This window comes from Aspergillus chevalieri, chromosome 5 (genome assembly GCF_016861735.1).
Source record: "Aspergillus chevalieri M1 DNA, chromosome 5, nearly complete sequence".
Lineage (NCBI taxonomy): Eukaryota > Fungi > Ascomycota > Eurotiomycetes > Eurotiales > Aspergillaceae > Aspergillus > Aspergillus chevalieri.
In genome coordinates, this window is record NC_057366.1 from 68,058 (window position 1) to 87,544 (window position 19,487).

The following is a 19,487-nucleotide window of genomic DNA, read 5'->3' on the forward strand; positions in this document are numbered from 1 at the left end:
AACGTAGCTTGTCTACTGTTTCTCGGCTGATAATGAAGCAGTAATGTAAAGATCGTCCCACCCAGTCGATATATAAACGAGGCCATCAGAAACGATCGGATGCGCGTTGATGGCAAATCCTGCGAGATGAACGATTCCGTCAGCCCAGTAGGGACTAATCGTGAATTTCTCTGTCCGCACGTTTGGCGAGAACTGGACAGTTGCAGCTGCTTCGTAGTCTTCGCTATCAAGAAAAACCTCTCGAAGACTTCGGTATCGTTCTCCGTATGTTACCACCCTTGAAAAGAGCTTGTACACCATGTCCTTCAAGATGCGATGTGCAGACTCTGTTCTCGGCGGATCCGATAAGTGTTCAATTCGCGACTTGAGTAAATGTCGCGTGCGTTGCCATTCATCTTTCCATTGTGCACGCTGGCCAAACCTGACGGTACACTGTGCATGCTCCTGAGGGCACTGGTCTGTCTGTGAGTGGAAGGTGATTTCAAAACATGACTTGTCCTCCAAGTATTTGCAGTATATTTTAATATCGTGTCCTTCACAATTTTGCGGCACGATTAGTGGGCGGTTTATGCTGAGATGCATAACACTCATATCCTCTGTAACTGAGGAACATCTAATCGTCCGTTGCATGTATGAAGCCGCGCTTACAGCCATCTCCGTATAGACAGAACTTGGGCACAGACCAAGCCCATTTACACGATGGCCATCGATCGCTTGGAGCAAGGCCGTATCCGTCAAGTCCGAGACAAACGTAATTGCATGGTAGCCATTGCCGCCTGTCCGCTCCTCAATGCGATGTAAGTAAGTCGAAACGAGCCTTGGCACATTCGATGTTGTGTTTTGTGGTATCGTTGATCCCATCAGAGCCCAGTCTCCCTCATATGGAATCCAGTAACTTTGCAAATCGAACGCGTAGGTAGGCAAGTCAAGTTGCTGAAGTCTAGCCGATTGCTCTCTGAAATACTCGGGCCATCGTATATCTACACGCGCGTCGTATAAGCAGGACAAGGTATGCGTGATAGTATCCCAGCAACTTCGTCCGCGACACAGAGTAAAAAGCATTCTCTCCGGGTTCACTGACTGGATCGACCGCAACATTCCTAGACAGACCGGACTGGGACCAATTTCGAGCCACATCGCACTGTACTCATCAATCCCACGATTTCGGTAGCCTTCAACGGCCTGCAAGAATCGCACAGGCTCCCGAGATTGTCGAATTAGGTACTCTGGCCCGAATACGCCTTCCGAGTCGACTTTCTCTGCAGCGAGGGTAGATATGACAGAAATCTTAGGCGCCTGAAACTGGATGGTGGCTGTGAGACGGCGAAGGTCGGCAAGAATGGGATTTACTTGAGACGAATGAAAGGCAAAAGGCACTTCGAGCATGGTCGACCGAGTATCACCTAAGCTGTTTTTCAACGCAATGAGATGCTGCATAGGACCGCTCACAACTGTAGCTGATGGGCTGTTAATGCAGGCTATGTCACATGTGGTATACCCTGCATCGCTCAGATACTTCTCGACGGAACGGGCATCGCTTGCGATTGACAGCATGCTGTGCTCGTATGGTATGCAGTAGGTTTCCATCAAACGTGCTCGGTTCCCTACCAGAAGAATGGTGTCGTAAACCGACAATACTCCCGCAGTGCATAATGCAGCATATTCGCCTAGACTGTGTCCGATGACTATGTCCGGGGCGATGTCCCAAGACCTCCACAAATCGACAAGCGCGATCTCTAAAGCGACCAATGCTAGCTGCGTTTGTACTGATGACATACATGATATCGCTTGGCCTCCAGTACGGATGATTTCTAAGAATGACGGCAGCTGTAGACTGACGGCTATTGCATCCAGCTCGATGATTCTCTTTCTGAACATTTTGCAAGACTCGAAAAGATCTTGTGCCATTCCTGAATACTGCGATCCCTGTCCCGTGAAGAGGAAAACAATTGGCGGACGCTCCAACGGCCGATCCATTTCCGAAGATTTGTTTCTGAGGTCAGTCTCAATCTCATTAATAAGACTAATGGTATTAGTGACTCTGTAAGCCTTTCGAAAGTTGTGATGCATTCGTCTCGCAGTTGTGGTGTAAGACATGTCTTCAATACCGACTTCAGAATGGGAACGGAGATAATCCACGAGATTCCGCTTGTTGCATTCAAATGACTTCCACGATTTTGCGGATATTGTGACGACGTGATAAGAACGTGTAGTCTTGACTATGGACTTTCTACTAGGGGGAGGATCCTCAACCAGGAGGCTCGTGTTTCCACCCTGGATGGTTAATGCCAGACCAAGACGCTGTACCTGATTGCTTAACTCACCGTTGCGTTGAAGTTGTTAATAAGGATTCTCCTCTTTCCATATTTGGTATTCGGGAGAAACGGCACAGAAGACTGAGGAATGCGTATGTTCTTTTTCGATAGTGGTGGAAAGTGACGATTCAGTTGCGTAATACCAGGATGGGAAGGAATGAGATTATGCTTCAGCATCAAGATGCCCTTAATCAAAGAAGTGATACCAGCAGCCTGGATTCGATGATCAGCAACTGGTCCGCCTAGTCCGGATGAAATAGCATACTCCCTCGCCATGGCCAACATTTGATTTTACTGCACCAATGTACAATGGACTATCACGACGTTGTCCAAAGATACTTGTTACTGATTCGACTTCGGTCCTATCTCCAGCTTGGGTGCCCGTGCCATGCATTTCAATGTATTGCACATCTTCGGGCTTCAACATGGCTTTTTGTAGGACATGCTGATAAAGCCTTTGTTGCGTCGGGGAATGGGGATGCGTAATGGAAGTTGAATGGACAGAGTGATTCGTCACGATGCTTTTGATAACGGCTTCAATATTGTCACATTCCGCAATAGCACGATCCAGTCGCTTCAGCACTACTACTCCCACGCCCTCTCCGCGGCAGTATCCGTCGGCATCGTCAGAAAATGTCTTACAACCCCCAGTTGTGGAAAGAAACCCCCCTTGGCTGAGACCAGCGAACATGTGTGGACCCGACAGAATGTTTCCTCCACCAGCGAGGGCCATGTCACAGCCCCCAGTAACAAGAGCATTATATGCAAATTCAAGGGCGGCAGCACTGGATGAACATGCTGTATCAATACTGTAGGATGGTCCGTTCCATTTGAAGTGGTAATTCAAACGGCCTGGACCAAAGGCGCGCATCCCCCCGGGGATATAGTAGAGATCGATATTCTGCCCTGCATTTGTTTCGCGGTAGTCGTCGGTAGCTTGGCCAAAGAATGTCCCTATACGGCATCCTTGATTATCCGAATAACCCGCCTTTTCAAGGGCTTCGTATGCGGCCATTAAAAGAAGACGCTGTGTTGGATCGACCGTCTTCGCTTCGCGGGGTGACATATTGAACAGGTTGACATCGAATTCCCCAGGACGTGATAAGAAACATCCATATGGCGAAGTAGTAGAATTTCTGGTTCTTCCAGTCGGATCGTAATGCTTGTCGATATTTAAACGGCCCGGAGGGATCTGTCTGCATCAGTTTTAAGCCACAAACTGGTAACCCTAAGAAGAAGTTTCAACCTTCGTGTGCATATCGCGTCCTTTGCTGATGGTCTCCCAAAACTCATCAAGATCCTCGCCTCCAGGGAATCGACCTGCCATACCAATTATAGCAACATCATTTGGATTATTGCGGATGGGGCATTCTGTCTCCTCTATAAGGTGAGGAGCCTCAATGGTGTCTACTCCTTCTTGAGACAAAGCCCGACAAAGTGTTTTGTTCAAATTCGTTGGCCCAATACCTGAGACAATAGCGGTCTCTCCTCGACAGAACTTCCTGACTGATTGAAGAGAGTTGTCCCACGATATTGGAGTTTGGAATATATCTTTGAGAATACAGCCGAGAACTTGGTGTAATGACCGCGCATCATACAGCTCTCCAGAGGTGGTCGATACCAGGTTCACTTTCTCTCTGATGGGCAAGTCTGGAACCTCTGCGCACCGGACCGTATTATTCAAATCCGGTTTCGGTAGATGTGATGCATGATATGCCGCAGTAATTGGTAACCTCATCGGAATCTCGTGGACATGGCTGCGGAAATGGTTTGCTACCAATTCTAACGTTGAGGGTGGACCACTAATGCTGACGAAAGTGTCTACTTCCGCACTAATGTATGCTTGTTTGTGCGAAGGATGAGACTTCCAAATCAGCTCAAGTATGACGGCATTATACGGGATGATCTCTTACATTATTGGATTGAAACTTCTTTAGTTCTTCTCGGACAGTTCCTGCGCTGATATTGGACACCACCATTGTCCAACTGTCGCTGGATGGCTCGACAGCCCATGAGCGTCGATGTGCTTCAAGAGACAGACACAAGGAGAGCGAAACGATTACCGGGGCTAGTTTTAGTAGCTGTTTAGCGGATGTTGCCGTTGCAGCAGCTGCTGCAGGAAGCAACCCGGTGCAGAATCCAAGAAGGTGAATAAAGGTAGACGTATTGAGTACGCTCGGGTCATTTTCGACTAGACTACATTGATCAAAGTTTCAGAAGAACCGTCTTTCTGTTATTGACTGCCCTGAAGCTTACAGTATGAGGGATCCGAGTTGAGCAGTACAATGAAGGACGCCTGAGACAACCGCATCCTTGTGATGAGTATATCTTTCTACCAGGCTCGAGAAGGATTCAAATTGTCGAAGTAGTCCGTGCTCTGCTATCGTCACCGGTGTCCACTGGAATCGCAGTCTTTGCTCAGTCCTTTCAAAGAACTGATATAGCACCGGGGAATCTTGCGCCTGTCGTTGCAATTGCTTGATTGTTGAACACGGATTTGCGGATTGGTCACCAAATACTAGCAGGCGATGAGGCGTCATTTCGACCTATATCGCAGACCGCGGATATGAGACGAGGAATACAGGTGGGAACACAAGGTCTTTAAAACGAAGCACAGCAAGCTTATTAAGTAAACGGCTTTAGCATATCGGTAAGTGGGCAAAGATAAAGGGTTGAAGACAAGCCATCGCACTTACGTACACCAAAGACATCAACGTCAGCGACGTCGTTCAGCAACAGGGGTCTCTTCTGTGGCTGGATGATGTTTCAATGTCGGCTAGCTGGGATGGCCTGGTCATACTTCCCACTATCTCACTTCTACTACCTATCGGAAATGCCAATCGGGGTCCTTCGAACGACGATGATTTTCGATAGTCAATGGAAAAGTTCGAAACACCCCGATTGGGGCTATCACCCCTAATATCGTGCATAGGGAAGGGATCACCTGTTGCGGTGGAAGCAGGCAATTGGTCAAATCAGAAGGCCCGCCTAGATCGACGTTTCACGGAAACATGCAATCCTAGAGGAAGTCGACTGCTGTGCAACACATGACGACTAACGGTTGCAAGTGAGTTTCTTTCACTTGAAGCAGGATGCGTATTCGGAACATTAGTTGCAATATCACATAAACAAGTTGCCGATAACATACCGCGAGGTACAGGCTGCTCTCAGTATTGCCTACAGGACCGTGGTGATCATCACCTAACCTGATGTCGAAGAGCTCATCATGACGGATTGCATCACAAGCTATCCGGCTCAAACGCGTGGTTATGCTAGGAATGTTGGCTCAAATTCGCGACGCGTATTGTCGTGCAAAAGCTCTCGCTATTCCTCAAACCATGCCCCTAACTGACCTATCAGCGACCAGCCTGATATGGAAAGCTGTTGGTGCTGCTTATACTATGAACGAAGAGACGTGTCTCGTAAGATTAGCTGGACACGAAAGAATCAGAGATAGGTGGCGATTGTCTGCCACATGAGCAGACCACATTTTTCATCTTTCCGAATTCAGGTGGAGGTGGGCAGTCGATTGAAGTGTGAATTGACAAGGCGAGGCTAGCCGTTCCAGGGAGAAGGGGACAGAGGTGGCCATGGCGGCAGGTGGTGTAAGCCATTTCCTCTTCAGGAAAAAGTACTTCGCCTCACCATTTCCGCGACACTCTCGTCCTATACGAATCTCTTCATGAAATAGCATTCCATACAGAGAATGCGGCGGCAGGATTTATTCCGGAAACATTTCAAGACCTCGTTGACAAAGGTCAACACTTATTATTCTCCCGTTATACCACCGGGGTTTCGCATTCACGTCACAGTGACGGTTGGCAAGAACTCGAGGGGACCGTGGATAATAATTCAACTCGACCAAGGTCTTCGGAGTATCTATTCTGTTCGATAAACACGTGGCAATGAACGCAATCATGATATGACATTAAGTGGCTGCATGGCAAATATATATTTGTTTTATGCGTCGTCTACAACTTCTTTGCAGAACACTGAAAAGTATACCAACACTCCAATATCAATAAAGTATCTCGCTTCAAGACTTCAAAATGGAAAACATGGATACCATCCAATTCCGCCATCGGATCAATGCCAGACGGCGGGATGGACAGCCGCTTAGAGACGACGAAATCAACTTCATCACCAGCCAAAGCACAGACCTGGCCGGCTCACCGGGTATGTCCTTAGAAATTGATGTATTCCTTTGTTGGTACTGACAATGATAGACACAAAATACCCAGAGCAGGTCCAGTGGGCAGCTAAAGCCGAGCAGGTATTGAGCAAACCTGCGAATGAGATCTCAACCGACGATGCAAAGAATGTGACAGCGAAGGAGGTACATCTCAACATTCCTTATAGTATGGCATCACACTAACTCTTACAGGCTCATGCTTTTGACACACTCCCGGCCCTGGGATCCGTGGCTTCTCATATACAGTCGGTGGCCGATAAAAATACAAAGTCATAGGTGCATAGCGGTGCAGGTGATATAGCCTTGATGAATGCTATTTCCGTTTCAAATGCCGTCAAGCCCAGCCCTTGTAGCTGCAGGATGGTCCTCCATTTCAGCGTGCCTAACCGAGCGTAGTCTCATGGTCGTTCGGGTATACTAAACTTTGCTTCTGGTTCCCCGCAAATAGATGGCGGAGGGAATTCCGCTGAACAAATAGCTATTGAGAGATGTAAGTGCTAGTTTGTGGACTCCTGTGTGGTATTGTTGGCATCAGGCTATGTTGTTGTTAATAAATACATGAATGTAAGCCATTGTTAACCTTCCTCAAGAACCACGAACATCAATGTCACCGTCTTTATTAACCGATCCAGATACGGAAATCAATCAAAGTCAACGAACCTTCCAAATATGGCTCTCCTTTCCAGTATTGTCGCGTTTGCTAATGGGTATATCTTGGGTCTGATCATTGTTGGCATCCTTATCCACCCCACACGCAACTATTTCACTCCAGGTGCTGTCGCTGTTCCGGGCCCTTTCACTGCTAAGCCTTCAAGCATTTGGAGATTCGTTTACGTAGCTCGAGATCGTCCGGATATTACATTATATAAGTTGCACAATAAATATGGTGACTATGTCTAAATCGGGTCAAATGTAGTCAGCGTAACGGAATCCTGATGTCTGGAAGACAATATACGGGATCAACAAGGGCTTCTGTAAGATTAGAAAAACCAATCCGAAGTCTTATCCCTCAAGCTAATAGTGTAGACAAACTTCTATCGTGCCAAACAACAACTTGCCAATGGGAAAACGAACGGGGATCATTACCCAGTGTCTCCAAAGAGACCCGTGAGCGTATCTTTGGGAAGGGGAAAAAAGGTTGGATGGCATGAAAGCACATCTAGTCTCCGGGGCCTGTTTGGTAGCAAGGAAGGACAGTTATTTGACCTAGATCAAGATGTGATGATGTCGGGATCGAGCACCACCGATACCCAGTACGTCTGCTATCGCGCATCATCGCAGCTTTGAAGAACCCGTTGGGGTTTGAACGATGCTGTGCGGAGTTTGGTATAACAGGCCAGGATTGGGAGTTGGTGGAACGGTCCGTGGGCTCCACTGAGCTCCAGTACCTTTATATGCGTATTACCTTTATATGCTGGAACACAACATAGCCCCCGAAGACATCGAGGAATCCTCTCGCGACTGGCCAGAATCCTGGATTCCTACGAAGGATTTCCAAGAAAAGATTACCACGGGTAATGTCAAGCAGAAATGGTCGAGGGTCACTGGAGACGACGCGGTAGCCAGTGGCCGTCTGCCAAAGAAGTCGTCTCGTGCACAGAAGGAGCAGGAATATCGCAAAAGAATCCAGAGTCAGTAAAACAAGACAGGAGAGGTCCCAAGCGAAAGGGCGCTTGCTGGAGACAACTCTTCGATCCTGGGGCCCAAGAAAAAGAGACTCCCAGAGCTGCCGGCGATGAGAATGTCATCAACGCACTTATCGCTCTGCTCCTAGACCAAAGCTCCAAAATGTGCCGGCAGTTCGATGCTCATTGGACCATTGATCAGATTCACCTTGAGGCGAATATTGGAGAGAAGAGGTCGTTGTGTGTTGACACGGACCGCAGATTGAGGACCAATTTTGTAATTTCTAAAGAACTTCAGCTTGGTCTTACTGTTCACGTAAGCTTTAATACACAGATTTCTCGAAGCTTCGTCGCAACTATGCAGAACAGTATCTAAGGCACGTAACATGGGACTACCTATATAACTCCTGTCTTATCTTTTCTCATGCCCCCTCAGGTCATACCTCGACGCCCTTGACATATAGGCAACGTCCCTTCCAGCAAGCAGAGTCGAAGGATGCCGTACTAGCTTGTGACTGACACGCCAGACTATACAGGATTAATGTCAATTACAGAGTAGGAATAGGATCAAGTACGGCAGTGCTAACTACAGCGAAAAACCTGGCCAAGCCTTGAATCATAAGTCATTGTCGAATTTAGATAGAGTAAGAGGTTATAATTGCAAATCATCGTCCTTAAAAAAAATCCATGAATGCGTTTGCCGCCTGCGACAGGCTTTGAATCTGATTCAATTTGATGAGCGGCATGAGTGTGCATTGGCAGGGGAAGAAGGGTGTCCGCTGAAGTTCGTTGTTTGTTTCTGGTTTTCTAATAGGTGGCTCACTGCTGTTTCCCAGTCACTAAGGGCATTGGACGAGGATATAGCATCTGGATGATCTAAGCCCAATACTTTGTTGCGGAGGTCTGCACATTTCTTGATAAGAGTTAAGGCATCTGGGATCTTTCCCAGTTGTTTCAAAGTATAGGCAAGGTTGTGCATGCCGTTCAGAGTGGAGGGATGCTCTGGCCCCAGCACCTGTTTCCGGGTCTCCATCACCTTCATGTCCAGCTCTTCGGCCTCCTTCCATCGTCCTTGGTTTCGGTATGTTGATGCGAGGTTGTACATGCTGGTCAGAGTGGAGGGATGCTCTGGCCCCAGCACCTGTTTTTAGGTCTCCATCACCTGCATGAGCAGCTCTTCTGCCTCCTTCCATCGTCCTTGGTTTCCGTATGTTAATGCGAGGTTGTGCATGCTGGTCAGAGTATCAGGATGCTCTGGCCCCAGCACCTGTTTCCGGGTCCTCATCACCTTCATGTCTAGCTCTTCGGCCTCCTTCCATCGTCCTTGATTCCAGTATGTTGATGCGAGGTTTGTGACGACTCATATGTGACAGCTTATATATGACGGCCTAACACTGCAGCAAGAGATGATACATCACGAATGCTGCTACTCAGACATGTCGTCAACAATCTCTATAAAAACCCCTTCATTATCCAGATAGATTTCCTCTTCTCTCTTCTTCTTCAGATTCGATATTCTCGTCGATGGCTACAATAGTCTAGATAGGAATTCAGTTCGTTATTTATCTACTATTCCGAGCCCGTGACATAATATCGAATCTCGCCCTTTTTTTTTTCTTAACACGTTTGCTTCATTGGTTCGATCCAGTAATCGTGGAACCATAGCAGCGTGTCCCCCATACCGATCGACTGAAGAAACCGAATTGATACCGATAACCGATTGATACAACGACCTTCGCCAACATGCCTCGCACGAGAAACACTGTTGCCCCTACTGGAGGCAACCGAAATGAGACGAACGATAATGATACCGGCCAAGAAAACCGACAGAACCCCATCTTCATTGATGATGATGAGGATGAAGAACAACGTATGGTGACTTTGGAGGAGTTCTTGCAATACGCCTCTGAAGAGCCTGAATGGTTATATGATAAGCTTCAAGTGACTCACAAACGATATGACGACCGCCTTGAAGATCATAAGGTCCGTCTTGCTGAAGAAGAACTCCGCTGTCAAACCAAGGATGGAGAAATCACCCTTCTGCGCCGCAAGATTGGAGAAATTGAGGACGTCAAGCAGCAGCTTGTTGAAGTGACGACTGAACGCGATGCATTTGGGAGCCAGATTGCCCGACTGGTGATGGATGGGACCAATGGTCGTCAAGCCTCTCCAATGGCCATCAACCGAAAGACCACCAAGATCCCTGACCCTCCGATGCTCACTGATGGCAAGGAACCCCGATTTGAGGACTGGCTCCTCCTGATGAACCAGAAACTCACTGCCAACGCTGACCACTTCGATACGTCCCAACTGCGAATAGCATATGTGGCTAGTCGATGCGATGGTAAGGCTCGAAAGCACATCACTCCCCGTATGTGAGACGATGTCATGAACCCATATACCGATTTGAAGGATATGCTCAATCACCTGAGAACGATCTACGACAACCCGAACCGTGTTACCACCGCAAAGCACCAGTTCCGACAGTTATACATGAAGACGAGCGACAAGTTCCATGACTTTCTGTCTGAATTCCTCTATCTTGCAGCTGAGGCAGGTGTTGCTGAGGATGACTGGAAGGACGAGCTCTACAACAAATTGACGACCAAGCTCCAGGAGCTGTGCATTTTCAGTAGTATCCATGAGAGCACCTTCCAGGAGTTCTCAAGTGCCGTCTCGCAGACTGCAAGCCGACTTGAAGTTATCAACCACCGGACCCAGAAGAATCGAACGTTCACTCCCAACAAGGATACTAACAAGGGAGCCAACCGATCTGGAACCACTGTCAAGAAAGAACCAGCCCTATCTCAAAGCACTAGCAACACCGCTCCGCGTGCAGATGGTGCTGGGCGTGATCAAATGATGAAGGAAGGCCGCTGTTTCCACTGCCAGGAACAAGGCCACCTTGCACGGGATTGTCCCACCAGAACGGCATCTCCAGAACTGAAGGAGCTTGAGCAGAGGACGCCTGAGAGTGAACAGGATGATGAAGCAGGAAACGTCTAGCCCAGGAGAAAGTCTCCGACCTGGGGCTAGATGGTGTCGACCTAGGCGAGTTGGATCTTAGTCAACTTATTGGAGGACAAGGATTCAATGTGAATAGTCAGATAGCTTACAATGGAATTAGTATCCCCCTGACTACCTTAGCTGACACAGGAGCAAATGGTTACCTCTTCATGGACACACAGCGAGCGACAGAGTTGGCGAAATTCTTTGGAATCCCCACCAGACGACTTAACACACCAATTGGTACCAAGGGGTACGATGGACGAGCTGGTTCAACCATCACTGATGCTATTGTTTGCCACTTACTTGTTGGCGGACGACGATTCCTGAACCAGCCCTTCCTGATTGCCGACTTGGGCCAACATGACATGATCATCGGACGGAAGTGGTTCGATAGCCATGATGTCTGGTTGAACGTGAAACATAGAAAATTGGTCTGGCCGGAACAACGGTGCCACTTGGACGACATCCAGAGCAAGCAGTATTTGGAGGCCCCAAAGGAGATCCTGCAGCGCCCTAAGCCCGACCCTGCCCACCAGGCTGACATGGAGCGACGTGACCAACGAATTGAAAAGGAAGAACGAAGGGAACGCTATCGGGCACCTCGAAAAGAGCAATCAGACCGGCGTTCAGACATGGCCAAGATGTCACGTGCCCTACAGGGTCAGGATATTAACGCCATCGCTGTCAATGTGAAGCCCCAAAGGAAGACGACCAACCAACGGACAGTCCAAATTGACATTGCAGCAATTGGAGCAGCACCATTCCAACGGCACCTGCAGAAGAAGGACACTGAGGTCTTCATTGCCAGTCTGTCTGAAATTGACCGTGTCATTGAAGAGAAACGCGAGAAGGATCGCCAGAAAGAGGATTACGATGAGCAAGAACTAGTACAACAACTACTACCCAAACAGTATCAGGAATATGCAGATGTCTTCTCCAAGGCAGCCTCTGATGAGCTGCCCCCTCAACGGACGAACGATTACCGAATCGAACTTGAAGATGGGAAGACTGCGGAAAGAGAAGTGGGTTATAGCCCTTTGTACAAACAGACTGCAGAGGAACTGGAGGCCGCACGGGACTACATTGTGGATAACCTCAATAAGGGATTCATTGGACCCAGCGCGGCACCCTTTTCATCTCCCATCTTGATGGCACGGAAGCCAGGAGGTGGACTGCGACTCTGTGTTGACTACTGGAAGTTGAATGCTATTACCCGAAAGGACCGATATCCCATCCCACTGGTTGATGAGCTGATGGAAAGGATCAGTGGTGCAAAGATCTTCACAAAACTGGATATACGACAAGGATTTCATAGAATTCGACTCGACCCGGAGTCAGAGGATCTGACCACTTTTCGGACACGATATGGAACGTACAAATATCATGTGGTTCCCTTTGGACTCACCAATGGACCGGCGGCGTTCCAGCGCTTCATCAATGATACCCTCATGGACTACTTGGACGATTTCGTGACTGCTTTCGTGGACGACCTGCTCATTTACTCGAGAAACGCTGCTGAGCATGAGATTCATGTCAAGAAGGTGCTTGAACGACTGCGTGCGGCAGGTCTCCAGGCCAGCATCAAGAAGTGCGAGTTCCATGTCACTCGGACGAAATACCTCGGATTCATTCTGACGACAGATGGCATTGAAGTTGACCCAGAGAAGACTGCTGTAATCCGCAACTGGGCAGTGCCAACTACTGTTCGCGGCGTGCAGTCGTTCCTTGGGTTCTGCAACTTCTACCGGAGGTTCATCAAGGACTACAGCCGCATTGCGAAACCGTTAAATCACCTGACGAGGAAGGATGTGTCTTTTGCCTGGACTGATAAATGTCAGCAAGTCTTTGAAGAATTGAAAAAGCGACTAACAGATGCCCCCATACTACGACACTACCACCCTGACCTAGAGACGAAGCTAGAGACTGATGCATCTGACGGAGTAGTGGCGGGGGTACTCTCCCAGAAGCATGGGGACCTTTGGTACCCTGTTGCTTACTATTCAAGGAGCATGTCCAATGCTGAGCGCAACTATGAGATACACGACAAGGAAATGCTAGCCATTATCCGCGCACTACAGGAGTGGCGAGCCGAGCTAGAAGGACTGCGGCTCCAAGAACGTTTTGACATCTATACAGACCATCGAGCATTAGAATACTTTATGACGACGAAGAAGTTGAACGCACGACAAGCCCGGTGGGCTGAGTTCCTCTCCCGATTCTACTTCCTCATTCGATACCGACCCGGACGTGAAAACACCCTGGCAGACGCCCTTAGTCGACCAATGACTGAAGTACAGAGGAAGGATGAATATCGTCAGCAGATCCTTCTGAAACCAGATTCGACTGAACAGCCATTGGAGACCAAGGACACTGGACCAACCATTAATGCCTTGGAACCTACCTTGCAAATAGCTGATCAGGTGCTCAAGACAAACCGAGAGTCCACTGCAAAGGAATACCGTGAAAAGGCTCTGGAAGGAGTGGATGATTGGACGTTGCAGGATGGGCTGCTGCTGAAAGGAAATCAACTATTTGTCCCTGATGATGATCCTGAACTGCGCACCCGATTACTTGACAAAGTGCATGCGCAGGTGTCAACCGCACACCCGGGAAGAACCAAAACCCAACAGCTCGTTAAATCACGATATTACTGGCCGACCTGGAGACGGGATGTTGAGAGATACGTACGAAACTGTTCAAAGTGTCGAAGAGCAGAGAATCCTCGGGATCGTGCCCCAGGACTCCTACAGCCATTACCTGTTGCAGAACGCCCCTGGCAACATATATCCATGGATTTCCGCTCTTTCCCAGTGGATCGGAAAGGGTACGATGCTGCGCTAATAATTGTAGACCGATTTAGCAAGAGACCCATCAGCATTCCCTGCAAGAAGACTGCGACCTCTGAAGATGTTGCGCGTATATTTGTCGAGCATGTGTACCGTCATAGAGGACCCCCGTCAACTATTGTGTCAGATCGCGGGCCCCAGTTTGTGTCATCATTCTGGAATGAATTCTGCCAGATCCTTGGGGTGAAACTGAAGCTTTCTACAGCATACCATGCTCAGACGGATGGACAGACAGAGATTGTAAATCAACACATTGTCAACCGGTTGAGACCCTTCATCAACAACCACCAGGACAACTGGTCTGACCTGCTACCGATGATCGATTTTGCTGCCGCCGCATTGCCCTCAGAATCTACGAATGCCTCCCCATTCCTTGTTGACTGTGGATATGAGCCCCGAACCTCGTTTGACTGGAAGCCAATTGAGAAGAACCTTCCTCGGGATGAGAGGATTAGTCGCCAACAAGCTCAGGATGCCACTAAACGGATGGAGAAGATATGGTCAACAATAGGCACTCGAATCAGACAAGCTCAGGACCGACAGAAAAGACAAGCAGACAGACGACGACGCCCTATTGACTTTGATGTGGGTGACAGGGCGTGGCTATCACTTCGCCATTATCGTACAGATCGGCCGAATAAGAAGCTTGATAACCAAATGGCTGGACCTTTCCCGATTCTTGAGAAAGTCGGCAACTCATACAAATTGGAACTGCCTGAGAGTATGAAAATTCACCCTGTGTTCTCACCTGACAAGCTACGACGAGCGGCGGATGATCCGTTGCCAGGACAGGTTGTAGAACCTTCTGAACCGATAGTCATTGGTGATGAACACGAATGGGAAGTGGAAGAGATCCTAGCCTCTCGCGTGTGTCGACGTCGATTACAGTATCAGGTGAAATGGACAGGATTTGATGAGGATCGGACATGGTACCCGGCTGCCAACTTCAAGGGCTCTCCACATCGCATACGCGATTATCACCAACAATACCCAGAACATCCAGGACCACCTCAGCGCCTACGAGAATGGATAAAAGCATGGGAAGATGAGGTCGAGGAGCTGGAAGATCACCCTGATGACAACCTACCCGCATGAGTCTGAGGACAGACTCCGCCTAAGGAGGAGGGTTATGTGACGACTCATATGTGACAGCTTATATATGACGGCCTAACACTGCAGCAAGAGATGATACATCACGAATGCTGCTACTCAGACATGTCGTCAACAATCTCTATAAAAACCCCTTCATTATCCAGATAGATTTCCTCTTCTCTCTTCTTCTTCAGATTCGATATTCTCGTCGATGGCTACAATAGTCTAGATAGGAATTCAGTTCGTTATTTATCTACTATTCCGAGCCCGTGACAAGGTTGTGCATGCTGGTCAGAGTATCAGGATGCTCTGGCCCCAGCACCTGTTTTCGGGTCTTGATCACCTGCAAGAACAGCTCTTCTGCCTCCTTCCATCGTCCTTGATTCCAGTATGTTGATGCGAGGTTGTGCATGCCGTTCAGAGTATCAGGATGCTCTGGCCCTAGCACCTGTTTCCAGGTCTCCATCACCTGCATGAGCAGCTCTTCTGCCTCCTTCCATCGTCCTTGTCCTTGATTCCAGTATGTTGATGTGAGGTTGGCCATTCTGGTCAGAGTGGAGGGATGCTCTGGCCCTAGCACCTGTTTCAAGGTCTCCATCCCCTGCAAGAACAGCTCTTCTGCCTCCTTCCATCGTCCTTGGTCTCGGTATGTTGATGCGAGGTTGGCCATGCTGGTCAGAGTGGAGGGATGCTCTGGCCCTAGCACCTGTTTCCAGGTCTCCATCACCTGCAGCTGTAGCTCTTCTGCCTCCTTCCATCGTCCTTGGTTCCGGTATGTTGATGCGAGGTTGGCCATGCTGGTCAGAATGGAAGGATGCTCTGGTCCTAGCACCTGTTTTCGGATCTCCATCACCTGCACTAACAGCTTTTCTGCTTCTTTGTATCTCCCATCGCTATCCAAGCAGGTCCCCACATTCTCTATGTAGTCAACATACTGCTCTTGATTTTCTTGAAACTCATTTGCCCCCAATAAAAATAGCGCATGGGGCAGGTATTCCCTCCACAGCTGTCGGTTGGTATGATCATTATGGGGGAATGTCTCGCTCAATCGGTCTGCTGTTTTTCTTATATAGAGTGTAAATTGATCTGCCTTTTTCATCCAGTTCCGAGTTGCCAGATGCACCAGGCGATGTAGAGTTATGGACCCATTTCCAGGTTGAATAGTAATGAAAGAATATGCACTTAGAAGCCCAAGAGCGTCAATCATTTTCTTTTTTGATGTCGGCTGTGGAAGGAAGGATTCCGGGATATTGCGTGGATCAACACAAGCCATGTGTGATAGATAGTCAGAAGCAAGTTTATCAAGTTTCTGAATCTGATAAAAGGATATCAGCCATGTTATGGCTACTGGGTTCTGGGCATCCTTGTAGCGTCCATCATCACCAAAATCCTCACTTAGTAGCTCCACAACATCTGCCTCCTGTTCTTGAAGAAGCAGCAAATAATCAGACACTCCTATCCCGTTTCCGTTCATGTATGCTGCAGCTTGGGTAACAGCTAATGGAAGGAAGGTAAGCTGTTCAAGAAGGGTAATCATAGCATGATGATTGTGAAGCAGGCTTTCTTCAATCAGGGACCTTTCCAGATATTCCATGCCAGCCTTTTCATCGAGTTCGCGAACATGTACCACATCAGACGATGCCAGTTTCACGGCTAACTTTCGATTGCGAGTGGTGAAGATAATATGACCTTGGGTGTTATAAGGAAGGAAGTCCTTTAATGCTGAGGCTGTACTGCTGCCTTTCATCCACATGTCCAAATCATCCGCGTTGTCGAAGATCAGAAGCCACTTCCTGTCTATTTGGCTAAAGTAAGCCTTGATACACTCTTTAATCTCCGCTGGCTTCACATCTTGGATCCCTATCACCTGTGCAATTCCTCTGAAGGCCTGCTCAACAGCCTCATTGCTGGTGCAAGGGATCCAGAATTAAACATTCAGGTTCCCTGTCTCGCATTCGGTAAGCTAGCTCTAGAGCTACCTGTGTCTTCCCAACTCCTCCTAGCCCAGTAATGGCAATCTTTTTTGCTCCGTCAGGCATGGAGATCAAATCCTCTAATTTATGGTTTTCATCGTGGCGGCCCACAAAACGTGGATTTCTTCCAAAGGGAATCATTAAGTGACGGTTTTTGCTCGCATCTATAAAGCATAGTAAGAAACTGACTTCTGCTGATAGGTAGTTCACTGACCTTCATGGTTTACAGGCCTCCAGTACTCCAAGAAAGCTTTTGCCGCTGAGGCTCCAGTTGCTGCTGCATATGCTTGCCATGCTTTGCTCTTGTGGCTGTCTGCATAGTCACACACACCTTTGATAACAACACATGGAGCATTATCCCACACTCCTGCCCCCTCCATCTCAAACCCAATGATCTCCTCCTTTCTGCTTATGGCATCACGGTGTTGTCCTGATTTCATCACTTTATCAGCCGAGCCGATCGTTCCAATATGTACAGAGATATTAGCTGCCTTGATGGGCTCTCGACGACGAATTACTTGATCATTGTCACATCTAAGATCTTTGCAATTTTTCTCCAAGGCGTCATGGCAAATACTATCCAGTACATTACTCTCCAAACAGCAACATTTGACAGAAGAAGTCTCCCCATGATGCTTGTGAAGATAAGAAGCCTTGAAAAGAACATCATCAACATCAGGATGTTGCCACCTTGTCCCCGCTTGCTGAAGTGTGTGAAGATACTGGAGTACCTGGTTCTGAAATTCAATGCGGGAATTGTAAGCCTGAAGGCTCTTAAGGAGAGTCCGAATTTCTCGATCTGGCCTGCCAAGTGTGTCCTTGACACCAGTCTTTCGTTGGAAACCGCCAGGGTATTGTCGGCCAAAGTCGTATTCCATCACAGTGTCACTGATGATAATATCACTGAAGAATATCTCATCATACTTCGGTGGTGGTGGAGCACCACCACAGATGCCAACAACTAAAGCGAGCTGGATGCCAGTGTAGCTGACCTGTAGGCTTGAGGCAACACTTGCGGCGCTTCCTTTTCCCATGCCTGGCAAGTAGCACAGGACCACATGATGCCTGCCAATTCTTCCATTGATATACACATTCACATCGCCTGGTTGTTTGCCATAGTGTTTGCCTAACCGATCGTACGTTTCATCAAAGAGGGCTTCAACGGCATCAGCCTCAAGGGGAAGGGCGCAGATAATCGCAATCGCAAAATCATTCCGGCTTTTTGGGCGCATCTCAGCTAACAGCGCGGGTTATCAGAGATTTCAAAACGGAGGTTTACGCAGGGTTTGCTGTGTCAACGACTAGATGGCGAAGATATCAACGTCTGAAGCTGGAGGGTAAATAGAGCTGAAGTCATGGGAAGCGTGAGGTTGTTTGTCCGCAGCCTCGCAATTGCACCGACCAACCACATGGCTGCAATAACCGCCCATGGAGGGGTAGTACATGACGCCAGCATCATACTGTTTACTGAAGTAGCCAATGATGGATGCAGATATATGCCTTTCTAAGAGACTGACTGGTAAGAATGGGGGATTTTGAACTTGTCTGGCAAATTGACAATCTCGCTAGCATTGTACTGTCACAACCTGGCTTCTCTCGTGTCGTACCTAGGGTTCTAGTTAGTTGTATTTCGAGACTGGACACTTACCCTAAGTGTCTCCCAAGTAATCGTATGCTCAATGCCCCTCCGGGTCCGGTTCGGTATGTCGTATGTGTTGATGGGTATATCGCCCCCTCCAGGCTCCGTAAGATAATCAACAAATAGAAACGGTAAAGGTAACGAATAGAGAAACAAGGCCAACCGAGTACGTATACTGGGTTGTTGGTTAAGTGCGGACGAGTCAGTAACTAGAAGGTAACCAATGCTGAATGACTTGTAATTGATCGCGAAGAACTAAACTAAGTACATGAATGAGTGTCCTTATATATCCTTCCTGGTCGTATCCATGATATGCTCGGGTCTGATCCTCGATACGCTCCGAGCGTGTCGTTGATATGTTGTCTTCATAGCCATGATAAGTTCTTGGCGTATCTCGGATACGCTGGTGATCACGTGATAGACCTGCCAAATATCGAATTGATCCTTGTTCCTTCCTGCATATCCACCATCAACTGTTATCCAATGATTCCACCCTAACCCTTGTTAGCACCTGATGATCACGTGCCTTCTTTACCGCCCTCGTTTGGCCAAATTAGGTAGCTGGTCGGACAGCACGACCGACCACCCAATCAACTACTCTTTCCCACATATTTACAGGTTATGAGCCCTTCTCTATCTTCTCTATAGAGGTAGGGGAGGATCCTGAGCTAGCCTGTATTCGCTTAATCTCGTTTAATTCGACGTCGCTTTCTTGTTTAGCCAATCACGTCGCTGTTTGGCAGACAGCTTCCCCGTTGATTAGACCGAAGATTTTGCAACCCCTTATAACCGAAAA

The 19,487-nt window shown here is 48.2% G+C and overlaps 7 protein-coding genes across 7 annotated transcripts; 3 read left to right on the forward strand and 4 right to left on the reverse strand.

Annotated features, from left to right (window-relative positions):
* Positions 1 to 12: 12 nt before the first annotated feature.
* ACHE_50023A (type I iterative PKS) lies at positions 13 to 3,381 on the reverse strand (the record flags this gene model as incomplete). The annotated part of the gene is made up of 3 exons (XM_043279693.1): positions 13 to 2,274; positions 2,325 to 2,528; positions 2,581 to 3,381. 3 exons carry the CDS (start codon positions 3,379 to 3,381, stop codon positions 13 to 15), a joined length of 3,267 nt encoding a protein of 1,088 aa, XP_043137347.1.
* Positions 3,382 to 3,543: 162 nt separating this feature from the next.
* ACHE_50024A (uncharacterized protein) lies at positions 3,544 to 4,294 on the reverse strand (the record flags this gene model as incomplete). The annotated part of the gene is made up of 2 exons (XM_043279694.1): positions 3,544 to 4,179; positions 4,229 to 4,294. The coding sequence occupies 2 exons, from the start codon at positions 4,292 to 4,294 to the stop codon at positions 3,544 to 3,546; spliced, it is 702 nt and encodes a 233-aa protein (XP_043137348.1).
* Positions 4,295 to 6,364: 2,070 nt separating this feature from the next.
* Positions 6,365 to 6,783, forward strand: ACHE_50025S (uncharacterized protein; the record flags this gene model as incomplete). Its single annotated transcript, XM_043279695.1, has 3 exons — positions 6,365 to 6,491; positions 6,542 to 6,651; positions 6,700 to 6,783. 3 exons carry the CDS (start codon positions 6,365 to 6,367, stop codon positions 6,781 to 6,783), a joined length of 321 nt encoding a protein of 106 aa, XP_043137349.1.
* Positions 6,784 to 7,918: 1,135 nt separating this feature from the next.
* Positions 7,919 to 8,146, forward strand: ACHE_50026S (uncharacterized protein; the record flags this gene model as incomplete). The annotated part of the gene is made up of 1 exon (XM_043279696.1): positions 7,919 to 8,146. The coding sequence occupies one exon, from the start codon at positions 7,919 to 7,921 to the stop codon at positions 8,144 to 8,146; it is 228 nt and encodes a 75-aa protein (XP_043137350.1).
* A 713-nt stretch (positions 8,147 to 8,859) lies between these two features.
* On the reverse strand, positions 8,860 to 9,237 carry ACHE_50027A (tetratricopeptide repeat protein; the record flags this gene model as incomplete). Its single annotated transcript, XM_043279698.1, has 1 exon — positions 8,860 to 9,237. One exon carries the CDS (start codon positions 9,235 to 9,237, stop codon positions 8,860 to 8,862), a length of 378 nt encoding a protein of 125 aa, XP_043137351.1.
* A 638-nt stretch (positions 9,238 to 9,875) lies between these two features.
* On the forward strand, positions 9,876 to 10,511 carry ACHE_50028S (uncharacterized protein; the record flags this gene model as incomplete). Its single annotated transcript, XM_043279699.1, has 1 exon — positions 9,876 to 10,511. One exon carries the CDS (start codon positions 9,876 to 9,878, stop codon positions 10,509 to 10,511), a length of 636 nt encoding a protein of 211 aa, XP_043137352.1.
* Positions 10,512 to 15,335: 4,824 nt separating this feature from the next.
* On the reverse strand, positions 15,336 to 18,284 carry ACHE_50029A (uncharacterized protein; the record flags this gene model as incomplete). Its single annotated transcript, XM_043279700.1, has 3 exons — positions 15,336 to 16,979; positions 17,059 to 17,216; positions 17,267 to 18,284. The coding sequence occupies 3 exons, from the start codon at positions 18,282 to 18,284 to the stop codon at positions 15,336 to 15,338; spliced, it is 2,820 nt and encodes a 939-aa protein (XP_043137353.1).
* Between the last annotated feature and the right edge of the window lie 1,203 nt (positions 18,285 to 19,487).